The sequence below is a fragment of the Nuphar pumila genome, chromosome 12, assembly GCF_984573655.1.
Source record: "Nuphar pumila chromosome 12, dmNupPumi1.hap1.1, whole genome shotgun sequence".
In the NCBI taxonomy this organism is placed as follows: domain Eukaryota; kingdom Viridiplantae; phylum Streptophyta; class Magnoliopsida; order Nymphaeales; family Nymphaeaceae; genus Nuphar; species Nuphar pumila.
Window position 1 is genome coordinate 79126815 of NC_143260.1, and position 24618 is coordinate 79151432.

Genomic DNA, 24618 nt, shown 5'->3' on the forward strand with positions numbered 1-24618 from the left:
TATCAAATGGATAGAAGCCATGAAAGCTAGGTGCACTTGAAAAGGCTTCTACATGGAACATTCAAGATCTTCCTCCACGGAAGAAAACTATAGGATGTCGATGGGTTTATAAAATTAAAACCAAGAGTGATGGTACTCTTAAAAGATATAAAGCTCGTTTAGTAGCCACAGGTTATGCCCAAGAATATGGATTGATTATGAAAAAACCTTTGCTCCGGTGGCTCGTATGACAACTATCCGAACCTTAATTGTCTTAGCTTCTATCAAAAAATGGTCCATTTTTCAAATGGATGTCAAAAATGATTTTTTAAATGGAAAGCTAGTTAAAGAACTATACATGGAACCCCCTCCTGGTCTAAGTATTCGTAATGGTAAAGTCATTCGCTTAGAAAAAACTATTTATAAACTTAAACAAGCACCAAAAGCTTGGTATGATAGGTTTAGTCGTGTTATGATTGATATTGGTTTTCAATTCTGTTTAACTGACACTGCTTTGTTTATTAAGAATTTTGATACAGGGATCATTGTGCTTCTTCTCTATGTGGATGATATGATCATCACCGGAAGCGATAAACAAAGAGTTGAAACAATCAAAACACTTCTTAAATCTCATTTTGAAATGACTGATTTGGGCTTGTTGAGATATTTTTTAGGCATTGAAGTTGCTTATTCTCCTAGAGGATATATATTATCTCAGACTAAATTTGTTTTTGATATTGTTTTCAGGTCTGGTATTACTGATGATAAGAAAGTTGACACTCCAGAAGTTGTTAATGATAAAATGAAGATTGATGATGAAGAACTTCTTGCAGACCTTACTCCTTACAGACAGCTTGTCGGGGCACTTTCCTATCTATCCATTATCAGACCAGATATAGCACAGGTTGTTCACACAGCAAGTCAATTTCAACATGCTCCTACTTCTGTTCATATAGGAGCAGTCATGCGTATTATCAGATACATCAAGTCCTCTCTTTCACGATGATTTTTCTTATCTTCCTCCTCTTCTCTTGATTTAATTGAATATACTGATGCTGATTGAGGAGGTGATTCCAATAACAGACACTCAACCACTGACTTTTGTGTTATTTTAGAAGAATCATTGATCTCGTGGAGGTGTAAAAAGCAACAGAAGGTATCTCTCTCATCCACCGAAGCTGAATACAGAGTCATGGCAACCACGACCATGGAAGTAATTTGGCTCCGACGACTGCTTGCTGACATGGGAGCTGAAGCAACAAAGGCTTCACAAATATGTTGTGACAACAAAAGTGCGATCTACATTGCCAGTAACAGAACATTCCACGAACGCACCAAACACATCGAAATGGATTGTCACTACGTTAGAGAGGAATATCTACACGGGATAATTGATCTGCCATATGTCACTTCAGAATATCAGTTAGCAGACTTCTTTACAAAGCCTCTCGCTGCTCCCTGATTTCACTTTCTCTTAGACAAACTTTCGCTCATTGTACCGTAAGTTTGAGAGGGAGTGTTAAAATGTAAAACTATGCATATATAATAATATTATATTATTATTATTATATATATATATATAAATATATTTTTCATTTCTTTTTTTCTATAATTTTTTCCTTTATTTTTATTTTTTGTCTTTATGTCATCTAGTTCAGTTTGAACTAGAATGACTGCTGCTAGTCATGTCCTGTCCAGAGTTGACTAGCAATAGAGTTGTTGGACTGTGTCCACCAGGAGTTGTTGGACTGACACAGTCCAACAAGAGTTGTTGGACTGTGTCCAACAGCTCTATTGAGTCCTCTTTCCGTTGTGCATATAAAGGGGTGCAGCCCCTCTTGTATTTTATTCCAATGCTTCTTAAGCAATTGGTTTTTCATATCAATAAAGAATACATTTTTATTTTTATTTTGTTTTCAGTTATACCCTTTTTAAGGGTTATGCTTTAGTGTCATTCTTGACACTTGCCCTTGTAAATCTAAGCTCGTGTTTCGAAGATCCCTATTTCATTTCAGAAACCGTTAGATGAAATCCTACAAAGAGAAAAGTATATATAGAAGGGATCTAAGCCCTTGAGCTAGGCTGATTGATTCTAAACCTTTAATTTTGGACAGTATGAAACATGGACTACCATCTTACTAGCAAATCCACACCATGCATTAACAATAGAAATGATCAGTTGCTCAAAAGAGGAACATCCCTGACAACTTCCTTTTCTTGGTGAAAAGATGCACTTTCTTGTAAGGAGCATTAGGCTCCTAAGGAATGCTACTTGTGCCTTGGACTCAAAAGCACAGAGAAGAAATTGATGAAAATCTGGCACTGGAAGTTAAGTCCAACTGGTGACAACTTAGCCTCAAAGGATTCTAGATAGTTTGATGGCATGGAGTCAGTGTAATGAGATACAAAGAACACAAACCAATGCCTCTTATGGGCAAGTACTGTAATGAGATATTGCGGAAATATAAAGAGTGCATACAAGCACTTACAATAAAGAATAAAAGAGACAATATCACAAGTCCACAAAGGGACAATACAAGCACAAGCCTTTAAGAAGGCAACAATATAAAAAGCCTCTTATTGAGAAGAGAGAAAGCTCTCAAGAATGAAGAATATACAAGGGGTTCACCCCTATTTATACAAAAAGGAGAGGAGCAAAGGGGTGGCCAAAAGGCCTCAAAAGGAGAGCCAAAAGGGGGCTCCCATAGAGTCGTTGGGAGCCCCCAACGGTCACATTTGTGACCGTTGGGGGCTCCAACGACTCTAAGGTTGGAGCCCCTTTAGGTCCTCAAATAAAATAAAAAAAGAATTTAAAAAATAAAATTACATTTATTCAAAAAAGAAAAATAGTTGTTTTCTAAAACAACTATGTGAAATTACAAAAAATACCCCTAACGGGTATTGATGTAATATACAATATATATATATATATATTGGATACATTTTAACAAGTACAACACACACAATGCCACTTATGGGAAAGAGAGAAAACATAAAAAAATATATAGGATTTATTGATAGAGAGCTTGAGAACTCTGTCACATAGGTGCGAGTGCAGGTGCAGATGCGGCTATGCGGCACTTTAAAAAAACTTGGGTGCGAGGATGTGGGGAGGGTATATATATACATATATAATTTTTAACAGTTTTAAGTTAGCACTACATGTATGTGTGTGCATTTATGTAATTATATCATGGTTGCCAGTTGAGGAAGCGGGAGCGGGAAGCGAGGCACTTTCAAAATTTTAGGAAGCGAGAAACGTGGGACCACTTAGGAGTGAATCGGGAATCGTCTCGAAAGTGACTTAGGAAGCGAACCGGAAGCGACCTAGGAAGTGAGGGGGAAGCGAAAAATAAATAAATAAATACAAAAAATTGAAAAAAATGGGGGAAGCGCAGGGGAAGCGTGATGGAAAGTGTGCTTCCCATTAAGTGTGCTTCCCATAAAAGAGAAGTGCGCTTCTTATTTAAAAAGGGTGCTTCCTCGCGCATTTCGAAAGCGCGACGTTCCGCGCTTCCCCACTTACCTAGGCGCTTTCGGTAAGTCTGATTTATATATATAATATAGATAAAATTGGACTTGGTTAGGGTTAACTGAATCTACTTTTGAACATAAATGGACCTCAGTGTGGTTGACTTCACCACACACAAAAGAAGTTGTGTCCAAGTGTCGCACCCGCATGGTTGCAGGTGGGGCGCCCCTGCTAGAAGAGTGTGTAACATAGCTTGAGAACAAGCATAACATACAAGATAGGATTCATCCCCTATTTATACACAAAAAAGGAGTAAGAGCCATTGGGAGTGCTCCCAATGGCTAGAAATATAGTCGTTGGGAGCACTCCCGGCAACTCTATTTCAAGGGCATACCCTTGATCAAATGAATTAAATACAGAAAAAAGAGAACCCTAAAATGTCCCTAATGAACACAACTAATTACACAAGATGAAATGACTAAAATACCCCTAACAGGTTTTACTTATTATATAATATATATATATTAACACTCTCCCTCAAACTTACGGTGGAATCACCGAAAGTGTGCCAAGTAAAAAATAAAACCAGAGAGAAAAAAGAGTTTTCGTAAAGAAGTTGACCAACTGAAATTTCGATGCTACATAAGGCAGGATGATGGTCTTCTTCAAACACTCTTCACGAACATAGTGGCAATCCATTTCAATATGTTTGGTGCACTCATAAAACGTGTGATTGTCAGCTATGTAGATGATGTTTTTATTGTCATAGCATAACCTTGAAGTTGATTGCATATGCCCTCATGTCTTCCAATAATCTTCTTAACCACACAATTTCAAATATTGTGGTAGTCATGGAACGATACTCAGCTTTGGTTGATGACAATGACACATTCTGTTGCTTCTTGCATTTTTAGGAGACTAATGAGTCACCTACAAACACACAGAAACTTGTAGTTTAGCGTCTATCATTAGGATCTCCTCCCCAGTCAGAGTCAGTATAAGCAATTAATTCAAGTGGAGAGGAGGAAGACAAAAAAATCCTCTTAGAAACAAAATTTTGTAAAAATCTAATTATACGCATCATGGCATTCATGTGCACAGTGAGGAGAATGCTAGAATTGACTTGATGTATAGACTGCATGTGCAATATCAAGTCTGGTAATGGTCAAGTATGCGAGGGCCTCAATTATTTGGCGGTAAGGAGTAAAATCATCCAGAGGTGTTCCATTATCTATCTTCATTTTTGCATTTATAACTTCAGGAGCATCCACTCTTTTTTCATCTCTAATTTCAGACCTATGTATGATATCATAAGCAAACTTGGATTGAGTTAGAAAATAGCCACGAGCGGAATATGCAACCTCATTCCCTAAAAAGTATCTAAGAAAGCCTAAATCAATCATTACAAAGCTTTGTTTTAAAACATTCTTAATAAAACTGACTCCATGTTTGTCTCTTCCAATGATCATGTCGTCAACATAGAGAATAAGGATAATAATACATGCATCAGATCTCTTAATAAACATAGCAGTGTCAGTATAACATGAAGTAAAACCTAGTTTAACCATAACAGAACTAAAATGATCATACCAGATTTTAGGCGTCTGTTTCAAACCATAAAGGGCTTTCCTTAAGTGAAGCACCTTTCCAACAAAAACCTCTTATCCAAATAGTGTGTCCATATAAACTTCTTCCTTTAATTCACCATTAAGAAAGGCATTCTTGACATCCATTTGATAAATAGGTCAACATCTAATGGTAGTTACAGCCATAAGAATTTTAATGGAAGTCATCCTATCAATTGAGGCAAAAGTTTCAGCATAATCTATTATATACTTCTTGGAATAATCCTTAGCCACTAATCTAGCCTTATGCCTCTCTAAAGTTCCAGCACTCCTGGTTTTAATTTTAAATACCCATCTACAACCTATTGTTTTCTTTTCATAAGGAAAACACTTTTCTAAGGCTTGTATTTTAGCATTCATAGCACTCGTCCATTCAGGATAATTTTTATCCATGTTGTATGGCGAGGGTTCAAAATAAGAAAATATCTTGGCTAGACAAGCTCTATATTGAGGAGTAAAATTTTCTTAGGATACAAATCTATCTGGATGCCTACGTGTTCTTTCAGATTTCCTATGAGTGCTTGATTCTTGATTTTCTATGCTAGAATATTGTTTTAAGCCATTTGGATGTCTATCACCAGTTCTTCTATATTGGATAACTAGAGGTTCACCATCAACGTCATTAGACACATCACCTTGGATGTTGGATTAAGGTTAATCATTAACAACATCATTGTTGTTTAACACATCATGATTACATTTAGAAAATAATTCAAGAAAAGAGTAATCATCATTTTCTTTAATAGGCACATTTGACTCAAAGAAACTTTTTTGCACTGTAAAGGTAACATTCCTTGATATATAGAATTTATCATATTTAAAATCATATCTAAATCATTTTTGGCTTTCTTCGTAACCAAGAAAAACACAAGGAATGGCTCTTGGTGAAAGTTTATCATCTTAATTTGTAAAAACAAAATATTTACATCCAAAAGTCCTTAGTCTAAAATAATCAAAGGTAGTTTTATAAAGTTTTTACAAAGGTAGAAATATTTTGAAGTTTGGTTAAAGGAAGTTTGTTTATAAGGTATGTTGAAGTAAGCGCAGCTTCAACCCAAAATGGTTTGAAACATGTTTAGAAATAAGCAAGGTTCTATTAGTTTCTACTATATATTTGTGTTTCCTTGAGAACAAACCATTTAGTTGAGGCGTATTTGCACAAGATCTTTGATGCAAAATCCCGTGATTTTCCAAATAACTTTTGAAATCATTTGACATATATTCTCTCCTCCTGAATCTGAATGGAATATAGAAATATTGGTTTTAAGGAGATTTCTGACAAGATTATGAAAGGTTTTGACAGTTACGAAAATTTCATATTTGTGCCTAAGAAAGTAAATCCAAGTGAAACGATAATAAGCATCTAGAAAAATCACATAACAAGTAAATTGTCCTTTAGAGTCAACAGGAGCAGGACCCCAAACATCTGAGTGTATTAACTCAAGCGGTTTGGAAGCAAAAAAGGTCCTTTCTTGATAAGGAATTGTAATAACCATAATTTTTAAGCATTTATTTTAAATATATTAGGATATGGGTGATTTGGGCCTGGGATCCAGTTTCGGATCCAAGACCCATAGAGGGGTATTTATGCTTAAATAATGGAGTTATATTAAAATAATATTAATATTAGTAATAAAATAGAAATATACATATATATATGTATATATAGATTAAGCAATTCGAGGATCCACAGTTGGATCCACTTGGATCCAACTTGCGGATCCATATTTTTTGGGGGCTAAAATTTTATGTATAATGTGAGATTCAAAATAAATAAAATTTTTAAGTTTTAAAATTTATCCGAGGATCCACAGTTGGATCCATTTGGATCCACTTGTGGATCCATATAGTTTGGGGCCGGGTTACGGGTCCCGGGTTCGGACCCGAGCCCCATATAACAGCCCTTTTAAGGATAAGGGGCAACCTGATAAGGGTTGCCCGATAAAACCTAACAGGAAAAGGAAAGGGGGGAAGGGGGGGGTTACGCAGGGCGTAACCGACCTCCCCCCATCTCGGCATGGAAGAAGGGGGGGTCTTGGCCGATAAAAGGAAGTGGAGAGGGAGCCCTCTCCACTCGTCTCTCTCTCTCCACTCAGTCCCCCATCTCTCTCCCTCATCTCTCTCTCCCTCTATCCCTCTCTCTGTCGAGTTCGGTGTGTCGGAAGAAGAAGAGGTCGCCGGCGAGCTGCGGCAACTAGCAGCCATCGCCGACCTCCAGCGAGATCCCTGTCACGGCAGCAACAAGGAGCGACCCCAGCCGGCCTTACCACGTGATTTCAGCCTCCGATCGCCGAAAAACTCTTCAAAAGGTAAGGTGCTTCTAACGAATTTGGGTGAGGGATCGAACATGGGTTCGATCCCGTGTGAGGGTTTTGAGGGGAGCATCCAGGGAAGACTGTCGCTGGAGGTATTCTCGATTTTTTTTTTAAAAAAAAAGGGGAAGAAAATTCTGATAAACCCTAGATGTGCAATTTGAGGGTTTCTTACTTTTATGCAAGAAGGGGGAATCTGCATATGGAGATTTTTAAATTGATGTTTTTTTTATGACCCTAATCTGCCGAGTTCCCAAATCAACCCGATTTGGGTTCTCTTGATTTGGAATTGAGGCATGATACATGTAAATTCTGTTTATGGATATCGTTCTTGGTGGAATCAATATAAATGTACTTAAGATTTGTTTTGGCAGTTGGCATACATGTTAAAATCTACATTACTTCAGCATAGTTGTTAGCAGTAGTGAATATAGATTAAGCTTAATTATAAACTGAAAAAATTTGGTGTTAAAAACATTGAATGTATTCAGTTTCCGTGGAGTACTCAAGAATACAAGGAGTTTCTTTCAGTTGAGTACAAGACCAATCTCATTCTGTGACCGAGCTATGATTGTTTAAGAAAAAAAATATATACTATGCATTAAGGGGTAACAAGCCCAGCCGACCCAAGTCGGCTGGGTGTTGTGCACCTTTTGAACCAGGCCATAGTAGGCCCAGCTGAACCAGTCAGCTGGGAGCTGGCCTGTAACTCGATTGATTAGTAAAAAAAAAAATATATGGTTGTGATTCCTTGAGCTAGAGTTTGATAAGTTTTAACAGTAATACTGACCGATTTTGGGCCTGATAGATTCGGGGTAGATTCTTGAATCAGCCAATATATATATATATATATAAACATATGAGTATAAACACTGGATCAGATTTCGAATGAGGTTTGAACATATTGAAATTTATTTATGATGTCCCAAATGTTAACTTCCTTTGGAACCACAAAATTTACCAGTCTTGAATAGTCAACTAACACTAAACTGAATGATTGTTGCAATTTGTTTTGTTGTAGATATTTAATTCAATCTGATTCTAAAAGGAAATTAAATTTCTGGCATGTACAAGAAATTTGTTTGGAAACCCAATTGGAATCTGAATTTTTGTTGCCTCTAACTTTGTTTAGAAAGTGGTAAAACCGATCTGTCTTGGACAGTCAACTAAATCTAAGGATAGTAGATGTTGAATTTGAATAATTAGAAAAGTGTTGTGTTTTCAGTTGTCATGGTAAAATTTATATGCTTAGCTCAATGTGCATTCCTTTATTTGCTATGAAATGTGGCATGGTGAAACACAAAACTTGAATATCTATGTGTGCCTTATGTTCACTGAAATTTTGCAATATCTTATTAAATTGTATAGTGATTGTGTGTGCGGACCACTCATAGGAAGCATGTGTCGCTCATGAAATAGCAAATTGTAAGTGCATGTGCATATATGGGATCGAAGTCTATTGGCATGTATAATCATGCATAAATATTCTCATATACTTATGAAACTATGGACAAATGCATGTGTGTTAAGTGATTACATGAAATCAATTACACATGGATGGTTACACATGCATATAACTGTGGAAGCTCATGAACATTCTTAAAATGGTATGAATGAATGTGCATTTTTAATTATGTTGGTATTATTGCATACATTGCAAGTTATGATTTTGGTTGTGGGATGCACCGATGGCTTAATTGGAGCATCATCGGCCTGGAGAGCCGTGGGTTTGGTTTTCTTTCACATATAATTTAACTGCATCACTTAAACCACATAAGATGGTTTGGCACATTACTACATTGTTCTAGTGGTTTATAAGGGCTGGAGTCCCGAATGGGTCCCTGCAAGGGAGGATGTGGGTTTTCACTTTACTTTTGCATATGTGTTGCAAACTTAAAGAAATGGACTTAATTAAAAATATAATGAATAAGAACAGTGTAATATACATTCTGGGGTATCTCATCTGGAGTATGAGAATCTTGGATATCCGGTCTGGGGGAGACTGTGAGGATACAAAAACTCCGTGTGCGTGAATTTGGCCCCCTGAACCCGATATTGAGGTTCTTTCTCCTAGCCACGGTTTTAAGGAGAGTCTGTCACTTTATCCGGGAGTGGTGTGTTTGACACAGCTGTTGTTATGGTACCAAGGAAGTGACACTTGTGGGCGTGGGGTGTCCCTTGTGTCCCCGACATTAGATGTGGAGGTCTAATGTTCCGATGGATGGTGTTGTTTCCTGATATCGGTCAAGGGCTAAGTTGGAACCCAGTAATAAAATTCAAATTGTATGTTAAGCTACCCTGGGAACCTACTTGACCTCGAGGTTTGTACCCGTTTGGTGTATCCGCGGGCCACGGTAATTAAAAAGAGGAACTTAAAGTTGTGTGCATTTAATAGGGCATGCATATGGAAAGATGGAACTTAAATGAAAGATAACAGAAGAAATCATGCATTGCACATAATCATGCATTTTTCTGTTATGCATTAGATCATGCATGTTTGAATCATTCTTGATATCATGACATCATTTGGTGGTAGCATATGATTTACTTTGTGAAATCATGCTGCAAGATTTGATTATTTAGTTCTTGATATATGACATTGTTTTACTGTTCTTGACTGGTGAGTATATGCAATTATTGGTAGTTATAGATATTTGAATGTTGCAAATTTTATATCTGCACTCACTCAAATCACGGCATGGAATCTTATCCATGTTCTTTATCTCACCTGGTTTCTTTAGAAGTAGTTGTGCTCAGAATTTCGGTTCTGACACCCTACTTTGTTGGTTTTTCACAGGAAATGGTGAACAGTGAAGTTGGACATGCATCTGGGGATGGATGAGTTATACTTGGGCCTGTCAGCTTTAGTAGAGGACATAGTGGCTCTTTCTTTTGTATTTCAGTTCTTTTAATTTCTGTAATTGTTACTTTACTTTCAGTTGAAGAAAACCTTGTCTTTGAAATTTTCTTACTCATTAATAAAAGAGTTTTAGTTGGTTGATATGGATGATAATTGCAACTTCGTTTGTGGTGGTTGGGCTATCCAATGGAAAGTGGAACTGTGAGGACCCCAGATCTCTGGGAAAGTTTCCGCAACTCTTAGAAAAAAAAAATATTCCGCATTTTTAAAGGGTTTGGATTGGGGTCGTTACAGGTTTGGTATCAGAGTCCACCACAAAGACTTGCAATTTTATCATCTTTTGAGTATTAAATTTTTATTTTGGTATATGAGCCCTGTCCTGAAGCATCGACAAGTGTGACTCGTCCTTCAGAGCAATCTTCTTCACTGGTATGGTTATTTAATACTTTACTTGAATTATGTGAATTCTGTGTGATTGATTGCAATTATAGTTTAATAAGTCTTGGTGCGATTACGTGAACGATTATTGTTCGTGATCAACCCTAAGGGGGTAGGATAAGTAAGAGTCTAATTTGTAGAAAGGATGTGCGTTGTAGATGCCGCATTATACCCGCAGAGGTGTTTCGTCCTCTACTGCTGCTCCAGCGAACTGGCAGGAACAGAGAGACTTTATGATGGAGGCCATTCATACCCTGACCGAGACCATGACGGCTCAAGCAACACAAACAGCGCAGGCGCTGCAAGCGGCCCAGAACCTCCAGGCGGCATAGGCTGCACAAACGGCGCAAGTGGCACAGGCTGCACAGGCAGCCGCGCAGGCAGCGACTCGTGACCCTCCTGTCAATATTGTTCCAAACGCGGGTGGAGTTTCCTTCGAAAAGTTCCTGAAGTTGGATCCGCCAACTTTTTCAGGAGAGGCAAATCCAGAGGCAGCGGAGAACTGGGTTAAGGAGTTGGAACGGGTGTTCGACGTCCTGTCTGTTCCTGAGGACAAGAAGACATCTTTTGGCACGTACCGTCTGAAGGGCGATGCCAAGAAATGGTGGGATACCCTGCGAAGTGTGAAGTTCGCCGATTGGGACGAGATCCCCTGGGAGACGTTCAGGGAAGAGTTTCTAGACACATATTTCGCCGCATACGCTGAGGAACAGATGCAACGGGAGTTCCTTGATTTGACTCAGGGAACCATGAGTCTGGTAGATTACACTACCAAGTTTCGGAACCTCGAGAGGTATTGTCCGAACCTCTTCAAGAATGAGAAGGCAAAGGCGTCAAAGTTCGTGCACGGATTAAAGGATGGGTTGCGAACTCGCGTCCTGACAGGTCGGCCTCCTACCTTGGCTGATGCTATCGACTCAGCCACTGTTCTGACCAAGGACTGGGAGAGGTCTAAGAATGTATCGCAAAAGGGAAGCACAAATGGAGGGGATGCTTCGGGCGGAAAGAGGAATGATCCACCTACAGGCGGAAAGACTCAGGGTGGCAAGAAGCAGCGGACCTATAATGGGCAACAGCAAGAAAAGGCCCCGCCAACATGTCGTAGGTGCGGCAAGAACCATCTACTAGGTTTTTGCCCGTTGTTCAAGGGAAATTGCTATCACTGTCAACAGCCAGGGCACATTGCTCCTTTTTGTCTGAACAAGCCAGCAGCTCAGGTAGGACAACAACCACGGCAGCAACAACAACAGATACCTCAACCGCAACAGGGTCAGCGGAAGACTAATGGGAGAGTTTACGCTGTTACGACTGCTACTCAGGACGATCAGACTGATCTGGTTTAAGGTATCTTCTTAGTTGACAATCGTTAGTACTCATGTGATAATTGATTATGGTACTACTCACATTTAGTACATTCTAATTTCGCGGACGAAATTCTTTTAAGGGGGTAGGGATGTAATAACCATAATTTTTAAGCATTTATTTTAAATATATTAGGATATGGGTGATTTGGGCCTGGGATCCAGTTTCGGAACGAAGACCCATAGAGGGGTATTTATGCTTAAATAATGGAGTTATATTAAAATAATATTAATATTAGTAATAAAATAGAAATATACATATATATATATGTATATATAGATTAAGCAATTCGAGGATCCACAGTTGGAAACACTTGGATCCAACCTGCGGATCCATATTTTTTGGTGGTTAAAATTTTATGTATAATGTGAGATTCAAAATAAATAAAATTTTTAAGTTTTAAAATTTATCCGAGGATCCACAGTTGGATCCATTTGGATCCACTTGTGGATCCATATAGTTTGGGGCCGGGTTACGGGTCCCGGGTTCGGACCCGAGCCCCATATAACAGCCCTTTTAAGGATAAGGGGCAACCCGATAAGGGTTGCCCGATAAAAACTAACAGGAAAAGGAAAGGGGGGAAGGGGGGGTTACGCAGGGCGTAACCGACCTCCCCCCATCTCGGCATGGAAGAAGGGGGGGTCTTGGCCGATAAAAGGAAGTGGAGAGGGAGCCCTCTCCACTCGTCTCTCTCTCTCCACTCAGTCCCCCATCTCTCTCCCTCATCTCTCTCTCCCTCTATCCCTCTCTCTGTCGAGTTCGGTGTGTCGGAAGAAGAAGAGGTCGCCGGCGAGCTGCGGCAACTAGCAGCCATCGCCGACCTCCAGCGAGCTCCCTGTCACAGCAGCAACAAGGAGCAACCCCAGTCGGCCTTACCACGTGATTTCAGCCTCTGATCGCCGGAAAACTCTTCATAAGGTACGGTGCTTCTAACGAATTTGGGTGAGGGATCGAACATGGGTTCGATCCCGTGTGAGGGTTTTGAGGGGAGCATCCAGGGAAGACTGTCGCTGGAGGTATTCCCGATTTTTTTTTTTTTAAAAAAAAAAGGGGAAGACAATTCTGATAAACCCTAGATGTGCAATTTGGGGGTTTCTTACTTTTATGCAAGAAGGGGGAATCTGCATATGGAGATTTTTAAATTGATGTTTTTTTTATGACCCTAATCTGCTGAGTTCCAAAATCAACCCGATTTGGGTTCTCTTGATTTGGAATTGAGGCATGATACATGTAAATTCTGTTTAGGGATATCGTTCTTGGTGGAATCAATATAAATGTACTTAAGATTTGTTTTGGCAGTTGGCATACATGTTAAAATCTACATTACTTCTGCATAGTTGTTAGCAGTAGTGAATATAGATTAAGCTTAATTATAAACTGAGAAATTTTGGTGTTAAAAACATTGAATGTATTCAGTTTCCGTGGAGTACTCAAGAATACAAGGAGTTTCTTTCAGTTAAGTACAAGACCAATCTCATTCTGTGACCGAGCTATGATTGTTTAAGAAAAAATATATATACTGTGCATTAAGGGGTGACAGGCCCAGCCGACCCAAGTCGGCGGGGTGTTGTGCACCTTTTGAACCAGGCCACAGCAGGCCCAGCTGACCCAGTCAGCTGGGAGCTGGCCTATAACTCGATTGATTAGTAAAAAAAAAATATATGGTTGTGATTCCTTGACCTAGAGTTTGATAAGTTTTAACAGTAATACTGACCGATTTTGGGGCTGATAGATTCGGGGTAGATTCTTGAATCAGCCAATATATATATATATATATATATATATATATATATATATATATATATATATATATATATATATATATATATATATATATATATATATATATATATATATATATATATATATATATATATATATATATATATATATATATATATATATATATATATATATATAAACATATGAGTATAAACACTGGATCAGATTTCGAAGGAGGTTTGAACATATTAAAATTTATTTATGATGTCCTAAATGTTAACTTCTTTTGGAACCACAAAATTTACCAGTCTTGAATAGTCAACTAACACTAAACTGAATGATTGTTGCAATTTGTTTTGTTGTAGATATTTAATTCAATCTGATTCTAAAAGGAAATTAAATTTCTGGCATGTACAAGAAATTTGTTTGGAAACCCAATTGGAATCTGAATTTTTGTTGCCTCTAACTTTGTTTAGAAAGTGGTAAAACCGATCTGTCTTGGACAGTCAACTAAATCTAAGGATAGTAGATGTTGAATTTGAATAATTAGAAAAGTGTTGTGTTTTCAGTTGTCATGGTAAAATTTATATGCTTAGCTCAATGTGCATTCCTTTATTTGCTATGAAATGTGGCATGGTGAAACACAAAACTTGAATATCTATGTGTGCCTTATGTTCACTGAAATTTTGCAATATCTTATTAAATTGTATAGTGATTGTGTGTGCGGACCACTCATAGGAAGCATGTGTCGCTCATGAAATAGCAAATTGTAAGTGCATGTGCATATATGGGATCGAAGTCTATTGGCATGTATAATCATGCATAAATATTCTCATATACTTATGAAACTATGGACAAATGCATGTGTGTTAAGTGATTACATGAAATCAATTACACATGGATGGTTACACATGCATATAACTGTGGAAGCTAATGAGATACATTGGATAACTTATAAATGCTAGGATGTCCTAGTCTTTGATGTCACAAAACAATATCCAATTTTTGTACATTGAGACAAAAATCATCTTTGGGAATGATCGATCTGATCCATGTAGTAAAAAACTCCTTCCCTATGTCCTTCACCGATCTGTCTCCCGGATTGGAGATCTTGTATGGAACAATTATTAGGTGTGAAGGAGATGCTATTGTTACGATAAATTATCATTGGTACGTATACAAGTACGTATATATATATATAGCTTAGTCAACCTAGGTTGACTAAGCCATTGGTCAACCTAGGTTGATTGTGTTCTAGCCATTGGAGGCTAGTCCAACGGCTAAAAGAGATTCCTTCCCTTTTAACTCCTCTCTCTTCTCTCTTTTTTTGGCCTATATATATGGGTGGGTATGTGACTTTGAAGATGAGAGAGTAATGAGCAGTTTCCTACGTTATGAGTGTTTGAGTGTTGTAGTGAGGCTCTTTGTAATTTTTCATTTTTTTTATTTTTCAAATTGTATATTTAATAAAATTGTTTACTTTTAAAGTCTTGTGTTCTATGGGTATTTTCATTGTGAATGTATGTTTAACTACATTGTAATCTTGGCTCATGGGACACATTCCGGAGTGCATTGGGATATGTACTATTTCGTGAGATGGTATCGGAGCAAGGCATTGAGGTCTTGAGAAAGATTTGTATTAATGGATGGTATGGATTTAAGCATTTTATATTCCGGTATGTATCTTTGGCTTGTCTATTTTCATATGTATGGTAAGTGTATGTAAAAGGGGTCATGATAAAATTAAATGTTTTTGAAATATGTGATGTGTAGTGAAAATTTATATTTTTCAAAATATATGGTTTCTTAAAATCTTATGTGTTTCATGTTTTTGCAAAATACTAAATTTCATGTATGAGTGATATTGTACTATTAAGTAAGACTATTTTCAAATGACTTGTGTTGGATTAAGGCAACTTTAGGTATATACCTCAAATAGTCTTTATTGAATAGCATAAGCATGACTTGTTATCATATACTCAAATCATTTTTTGTTGCTTATCTTAGTGGTTTCTTTCTTGTGTATTGATATCTTATATCATGTATCTTGGAGATTGTATATTAGTTACATTGTGAGAAAAATCCCTTGCTTAATGTGATTATGTGTGGGTTCATAGTTATGTATGTTATTAAAATCTCAATGGCTTTTTTAGAACATTTTATCAATAATGTCAACATTTTTATGTTTATGCAAAACTCTTAGTTGGCGCTTTATGGCAATAGTTGCACTCGATTTTCAATCAGTTTTCACTCATTACTTGAGTGCCCCATTGCCATTGACAGATCATTTGATGCCATCTTTATTGGAGTGTGGATCCTGATTTCAACCTTGATGTAAATCTTTATTTTTCGCAGATCCAACCTCACGGTAAGTTGGCAGGAGGTTGTAAGGGACAGCACCCTCTGAGGCAAAAAAAAATTGGAGAGTAGCTTTGTAATTTTACTCATAATAAAGATTTTTTACCTTAACCCATTTTCTTAAGTGAAAAAATGGTGGAATTGCACTTTTTTACCTTAACCCACTTTTTTGGGTGAAAATGCACTCTTGATGAAATCACGAAAGCCCTCTCAGCACAAAGATCGACCCCCAAAATGGTCTCATGATTCCTAGGGTGTGTGGGAAGCTCTTCAATATGTTCTTTACAAATGAGAGTTAGGTCCTCAAAAGCTCTTTAAAACCCAAAAACATAAAAGCACGATTTTTCTCATTTTTAAGACTGTAGGCATCGTATCGTGTGATACGACACTATATCATACAATACATGTGATACACCTACAATACACACATGTATCAAGATACGGGTGTGTATTGTATTGATCTCTTGCATCGATACAATACAGACAACATTGCTCCCAACAGCTCTATTTCAAGGGCATTATAAGGTCTATAATGCCCTTGATAAAATGAATTAAATACAGAAAAAAGAAACCCCTAAAATGCCCCTAATGAACACAACTGATTACATAAGGTGAAATTATAAAATACCCCTAATGGGTTTTACTTATCACATCAAGAAATATATACATATAAATATATGTATATATATTTACATACACAAAACTATAAGTATATATATATATATGCTTTAACAATCAGCCATCAACACATGCACATGTGCACACACTAATGATGAACTTAAGGAATGTGCAAGTGTTGCCTCAAGAGTATCTTGCCCAGGTTGTTCAAAATTGACTTGGGGTTGGTTTTTGGAAGCAATATCTTGGCAACCACAAATACATTCAGGTTAGTCCCTGATCAAGAAATCCTAAGCAGATTGTTTACCAAGCATCAAATGCTGACTCCCTTAATTACTCTATTCTGTACAAGCCAAAAGTATAACCCAGGAGGGAAAAAGGTTCCCGTAATACACCTTCCAAACCCCATTTAACCATATATATAATAAAGATTAGAAGAAAGAAACACAGTTTGATACTTTATTTATATTATGAATTTCAGTTAACAAACCAGAATGCTTTTACAGCATAGTAAAAGGAGAACATTAAAAACATGAGTTGCTGTGCTAATTTGAAACCACTAAACAGAAATAGGTAGTAAAGGAAGGAACAAGATTCAAACCACTACATAGCTCTAACACAAATCATCAAGCATTCAAGAGAATTGGTCCCTTATAATGAAAACAAGATAACCTACAGTGGCATAAGGTCAAAGAAAAAAGAATATTCAAGTAAAAGAAAGAAATACATGCCTACGAGGGACACGAAGGTTGCTTCTGTATAAGATTTCTTCTTTCTTTTGTTGTTGTCTTCTTTCCTCAGGTGTTAAATCAGGGTTCAAGTCACTGCAAAAATTTATGTGTGTAAAGGCATAGAGCACCAGTAACCATACAATGAACAGAAATACTAACATAGTTGTTTGAGCTAGTAGCCATGTCCATGAGTGTTTTACAGTATGTATAGGAGAGTGAATGATTAGACTACGAAGAAAGATCCAAACAAAGATATGAATCACAGCTGCAAATAAGAGCAAGAATTCGAATATAAATGGGCATGTGAAGTGTACATTATTCTTTACTGCCAAAATTTGTTGAGGAAGAAAGAAGCAACATGCATGGACTTACTAACAGTCACAAATCTCGTTCTCGGGAAAATATTGGTGAGGGAAAATCTTGCAATATTTTGAGATAATGAGTCTTTGGCAAATATTGGTGTACACATATATAATTATATAAACAATAATAATGAAAACCTAAAAACATAAAAACTAGGGAAAAGCGTTTTATCATGTTAATGTTAAAAACACGATATTTTCAAAAGAGATGAAAGTTTGAAAATATTGGGTTTTCAGTATAATTTCACCATTGCAATAAAATCGTATCATTTTCAAGTTATGGGCGATATTTATGACTATTCTTACCACCAAAAGGTTCAGCAATGATACACCTACAAGCCAAGGACAAAGATCCAACTTATCTGATAAAGAACACAAACTACAAATTAGATAAACAAAACCCAAGGTGGGCGTCGATCATCTATGTGCAAGCATTCACTTCTTTCTGATTTTCTCTTGTTCTTTTCAGCCACCCTTCAGGAAGGTCAACTTGCCAAGAGGTTAGAATCATTAGGAGTTTATCTAATTGACTGGTGCCTTAATTTATCCACCATTAAATGAATTAACAACTAAAGAGAGCAGGAAAAGTGATGCATTCTAGAAAGAATTCCCCATTTTCAATACATCATTGGTGCTCAAAAGAAGAAAAAAAATTATATTTGCTAACACAATTGTTCGGTCGGACTCCATTTCCCCCTACTCATGGGTAATTGTCAAACCAACATATCCAAATAAAAAGGACAATCTGCAAATTGCATTACCCCAAGTTATTCCATTTATCTGGATAAGTGGGTGCACCAAACACCCTTGAATGCATCATATAAATTCTTCGCACCCTCACCTTCTTATCTCCAAACTTACTATAGTTTCAAGACAACAGTTGTCTGATCAAGAATAGATGCACAGTGCCATGAATGATAGTTCAAATAAAAAACCAGCAATCATTCATCATCATCATCATCATCAAGGGCAACAAACAGAAAAACACCACCAAATTAAGTTAAAAGACTAACGAATCCCGCAATCTCGCTAGCGAATTTCAGGGATTTTTTACTCATAGGGAGAACCGTCTCGATAAGAAATCCAGAAAAACGTATGAATGAATGAAACAGGAGTGAACAAAGAACTGGGGTGGGAATTCGCTCACAGGTTGATAAGGTCGGGGAGCGGATTATCGGCGTCGAAGACGCGGCCGGCTTCTTCGGCCTGCTCGATGACGGCGTCGATGTCGGCGACGTCGGTGACGGACTCGAGGACGCGCTGCTTGCGGAGGGCGCGGCCCTTCTCCTTGGCGAGCTGCACCGTCTGGTTGTGCTGCTTCACCAGCGCCCTCCCGACCCCCGACTTGCTGCTGCTTCCGCTCCCCACCATCTCTCTCCTCTAACCCTAACCAGCCCGCCCGGTTGAGACTTCGGGGACGCAGAGAAAATCGCGATTTTGGTCTCCGCCTCCAAACGCGAACGCGCAGGAGAAAGACAGTTCTGCGCGCCACCCAAACGAAGGGAAAGAAGAAGGGAAGAATGCGAATGAATGGCGTTCTCGGGAAAAAAAACAAAAAAAACTCGGCGAGGGAAAATCTGATGATGTTTTTAAATTCAAGTTTTTATCGTGAAAATATCGGTAAATATCCTCATATAAATTTTTGTACGGGCACGTGAATATTCTATAAATAATATGAACTATTGCAAAAACTGTTTTTAGTGTTTTTCTCTCACTGACGTCGCGTTAAGACATGATATTTTCGCTTGTTTCAGTATATCCTTTGAAAATATCGAAATTTTCAAGACTTGAACGCAAGCAAAGGTAAGACCAAATCCTTGACTTGGCAAGGGTTGTCAACGGGTCGGATTTGATTCAGAACCGAACCATGCAGGCGCAGCTCTCTTAGCCAGGTTGGATTTTGAAGCACTGGTGTTGGGTTTGGTTTTGACCCTGGCCCCACTTAGGCAAGAGCATATTTAGTCCAGATACCAAAAACCTATACATTCATAGTTGTTGAATTTTTTTATTGCCGGAAAAACCCATACACAGATCGGATTCTGACAATGCAAAAGCTAGTTCCCACTAAATAATACTTATAGATAGTGTCGGATGTGGGGAAAAAAAAGAGATTTGCCACTTTGCTAAGTCGATTGGCCTTGAATCTGGTGAAAATTACTCACAATATTGACCTTGTGCCCAAAGCAAACACATGTTTTTCACACGGAGAATTTGCAGACTAGTTGGAACTTAGGGTTGGAAAATTGTAAACCATACTCGGGTCCATATAGTACTCTGAAGTCTGAACATCTGAAACTGACCCAATTTGCTAAGTGAACCTATTGTATAAAGCCCTAAACTGGCTCTTCTTGGACCCAACTCGAATATGAATTGGGTCATTCCTAACCGGTTGACTCCACAAGCACTAGGATCCTGAATCTAAGTGGGCATGCCCTTACCAGCTCCTGATTTGTTTATCTTATCTAGATTAGACTTCATGTATAACATCATTAGATACGAACTTGAATTTGGTGAGTGGTGACTCTTTCCCAAAGCTGAATCCATTCATCTCCTTGCCCTCATTGAGGGTGCATTTGCTTTGCACAGGGAGGTACTCCGTGCCACCTTCATCTCCCTCGAAAACCCCGGCTTTCTGCACTATGCAAACGGACCCTCAGTCTAACCAAAGCAAATCCACCATTTTCTGACTTTGGAGTTGGACTAATATCCTATCAGACTGTTTTTTCAAGAGCTTCCTTGGCATAGAAGATAGTCTGGACTCGCTAATCTCTTTTTCGGGTTATCCCATCCTAGGACCTCTGTTATATCCAAATTTAGAGACCATGTTGTGTGTTCTCCCCCGAAGACGCATTGTTTGCTACTGTGTGTTCGGGGGTTCAAATGAGCGCCACGTATATAAGCACGTGGGGCTCGTATTCATGTGTGTGTCGGCATCACTTAGCATCAGAGTCTAGTGCAGTTGCAAAGACTTAAGTACCCTTTCCTGTTATTCTCGCCATGAAATGATGGTTCAAGATCCATTCAAAAAAAGGGAAACGACGGTTCGAGAAAAGGACAAAAATGTCCTCCATCCAGAAAGTTGAGGATGATGTTAACTCTTCAAAGTCCAAACATTTTATTTTTGCCCTAAGCAGTAAACTTTTGCACCATCTGCTGTAACAGAAGCTCCCTTTGATGACGCACCTTTTACCGTTGTCTGCTGTCGTCAGAGCAGCCTTTGCGGTCATCTTGAGTCCAAGTTCTCACCTTGGTTTTTAGCTTGTGTTACAACACATTGTCGCCTTCTCGTTCCTGCCTTGTGTTAAAAAACATTTCTGGGTTCACGACCGACTGGTTCGATCATTGGTGGGTGTCATAGGCGCATTTGTTGGTCATCTCTTTTTACAGTCTTCTCTTCTTTTTCGTTGTCGTTAGGCAGTATGGAAGAAAGCAATGACGCACAAACATTCCAACAAGTGTCATTAAGGCATCGTGAGTACTTTTTCTTGTCATCTTGCTATTGTTAAAGAACGTATGTTGTCGTGAGTGCCATTAAAGTGTTGTTTTGTTATTGTAGGTGGATCTTGTCCTTTCGATGGTTGGAAAATGAAAGATATTTGTAAGACGCTGGGACCTCTTGACAAGAATGCTAGTTACATATGCGAGGAAGGGTCTCTACCTCATTCAGTATTGTTCATTCACTCAGTATATGCAATATATCATAAATCGCGGTTATAGTAACATACTAACGATTTGTGAGATATTGTTTTGTTTCACTACAAGAAACTTGTAGATTAGCAACGACCTAAATCCGTCGCTAATCTGCCCCTAATCCGTCGCTAAACAACTTAGCGATGGATTAGCGGTGCATTAGCGACAGATATCTTTCATCGCGAATTTTTCAACGCTAAATACCAACAAAATATATTTGTCGCCCAATCCATCGCTAAGTAGCGATGAACTATATCTGTCGCCAGTTTCGTCGCTAAGTTGCGACAGAATAACGAATGCCAACATCCATCGCAAGACCGTCGTTACTATACGGCAACTTTGGTTTGGCGACGTATTTATAGTCGTCGCTAATCCATCACTACATTCAATGGTAATATTAATTAGCGACGGATATATCAATCGCCAATTCATTGCAAACAAGGGAAAATTAAAAAAATTATTTAAAAATTAAATATCGAGAAAAAAAATTCTCGTGATACAATTTATATTTTCTGTACAATTTATATTTTTTGTGAATAAAAAATAAAGTACACATCAAAATACATATAAAAGGAAACTAAAACAATTAATCGATCCACTTTAAAATTCGCAAGTTCTAATTATTTATAATTCAACATTTACATTTTCAAACAAAAAAAAAGTAGAACAAATTTAACACATGAATCTAATCATCGCCAAGATTTTATGCGTCCTCTTGTTCATTGTCTTGATCTCCCTTCAGCTCCACTACGTTGATTATCGCCAGCAACCTACACAAGAAAAGAAAGGTCAGTATTGATAAACAAAATATATTGAAATAAATTGTACTCTATATGTGATTCTATCATCCTCATATGTGTTCTAAGGCAGTAAAAAAACTGTATATGTGATTTTATCATGCTCATATGTGTTCTAAGGCAGTAAAAAAATTGTATATGTGATTCTATTATGCTCATATGTGCTCTTTAAAGCAGTAAAAAAAACTTATATGTGATTTAATCATGCTCATATATGCTCTAAGGCAGTCAAAAAAATGTATATGGGATTCTACCATGCTTATATGTGTTCTAAGGCAGTAAAAAACTTTATATGTGATTCAATCATGCTCATATGTGTTCTAAGGCAGTAAAAAAACTGTATATGTTATTCTATCATGCTCATATGTGTTCTAAGGCAGACAAAAAACTATATATGTGATTATATCATGCTCATATGTGTTCTAAGGCAGTCAAAAAAACTCTATATGTGATTCTACCATGCTCATATGTGTTCTAAGGCAGTAAAAAAACTTTATATGTGATTCTATCATGCTCATGTGTGTTCTAAGGTAGGCAAAAAACTGTATATGTGATTATATCATGCTCATATGTGTTCTAAGGCAGTCAAAAAAACTGTATATGTGATTCTATCATGCTCACATATGCTCTAAGGCAGTCAAAAAACTTTATATGTGATTTTATCATGCTCATATGTCTTTTAAGGGAGACAAAAAACTATATATGTGATTATATCATACTCATATGTATTCTAAGGCAGTCAAAAAAACTCTATATGTTATTCTACCATGCTCATATGTGTTCTAAGGCAGTCAAAAAACTTTATATGTGATTCTATCATGCTCATATGTGTTCTAAGACAGGCAAAAAAATGTATATATGATCATATCATGCTCATATGTGTTCTAAGGCAGTCAAAAAATTTGTATATGTGATTCTATCATGCTCATATGTGCTCTAAGGCAGTAAAAAAACTTTATATGTGATTCTATCATGCTCATATGTGTTCTAAGGCAGACAAAAAACTGTATATGTGATTTTATCATGCTTATATGTGCTCTAAGGCAGTAAAAAACATGTATATGTGATTCTATCATGCTCATATGTGTTATAAGGCAGACAAAAAATTGTATATGTGATTCTACCATGCTCATATGTGTTCTAAGGCAGTTAAAAAACTTTATATGTGATTTAATCATGCTCATATGTATTCTAAAGGCAGTAAAAAAAGTGTTTTTGTGATTCTATCATGCTCATATGTGTTCGAAGGCAGTAAAAAAACTGTATATGTGATTCTATCATGCTCATATGTGTTCAAAGGCAGTAAAAATATTATATTAAAATATTATATAAAAGATCAGTATTGATAAACAAAATATACTGAAATAGATTATATCCAAACCTAAGTTAAGGCAATCAAAGTTATATGAATTCTAATGACATGCAATATATCACATGAAACTTTCATACCTAAGAGGCACCTGCAATCGAAGTTCCCCTGTTCTGCAAAAAACTGTTGAACTCATCTCGGAGAACGTCAACAGTTGTTTCATGGAAGTAGTCATGTATTGTGTCCTTAATGATCTGGAGTACATCATCACCCGAAAAAATAGGATGCTTGGAGCTGATGTCGACAGGAGAAGTCTGTGAGCCGTGACTGAAGGAAGCAACGACTGGTGAGGTATTCATATTACTCCCAAACCCGAACACATGACCCTTTTTAGGTTCACCTGCTACAGTCACCCATGTTGCAGGATCAAATGATGGATGTTGAGTAGAGTCATCGCCATATCGTTCTACCATTTGTTGCTCATATGTCTCCTACAAAATAATATTTATAATATGCATTAATAATTAAGAATTATAATGTTTATTATAACTTGTATATTACAATGATTATTAATATAATAAATACATACCGTTGTCGTTCTCGCCTTCTCTGATACGAACTCTCCCGTGGTCTTACATTTATGTGTTTCAACAAACACATCCTTGTATGGTACAATGCCTACTTTTTCTGCTTCATGCGAAGTGAAATGATAAAAGATTTAGTTAACAGGTTTGCAACAATACTTATAAAATTAACAATATATATTGATGAGTTACCATTTTCTTCATGTGGCTTCCAAAAGTCCTAGATCCACCTGTGTGTAGATGGGTTTCAGGCATTTTCGATCAATTTTGTGCAGCCTTCGCTGAGCGATTTCGAAATGCATCCCTCGCCTACTTGTCACACATTCCCTCCTAATATTCTCTTTTGACAGTAATAAGGCCATGGCCTTTCCACTTTAGTGGATCATCTATTCCGCCAGA

At 37.5% G+C, this 24618-nt stretch overlaps 1 protein-coding gene across 2 annotated transcripts in view; it reads right to left on the reverse strand.

Annotated features, from left to right (window-relative positions):
- LOC149821050 (GTPase LSG1-1-like) overlaps positions 1–19342 on the reverse strand; it is an 82653-nt gene extending 63311 nt beyond the window's left edge. Inside the window, exons 1-2 of one of the 2 annotated variants that reach the window (XM_089982182.1) lie at positions 18987–19342; positions 17478–17570 (exon numbers count right to left, since the gene is read on the reverse strand). In XM_089982182.1, the coding sequence (XP_089838308.1) occupies positions 17478–17570; positions 18987–19210 (317 nt within the window). In that variant the 5' untranslated portion in view covers positions 19211–19342. The remainder of the gene's footprint in view (positions 1–17477; positions 17571–18986) is intronic. The other variant, XM_089982183.1, reaches the window with a different exon arrangement.
- Positions 19343–24618: the final 5276 nt, after the last annotated feature.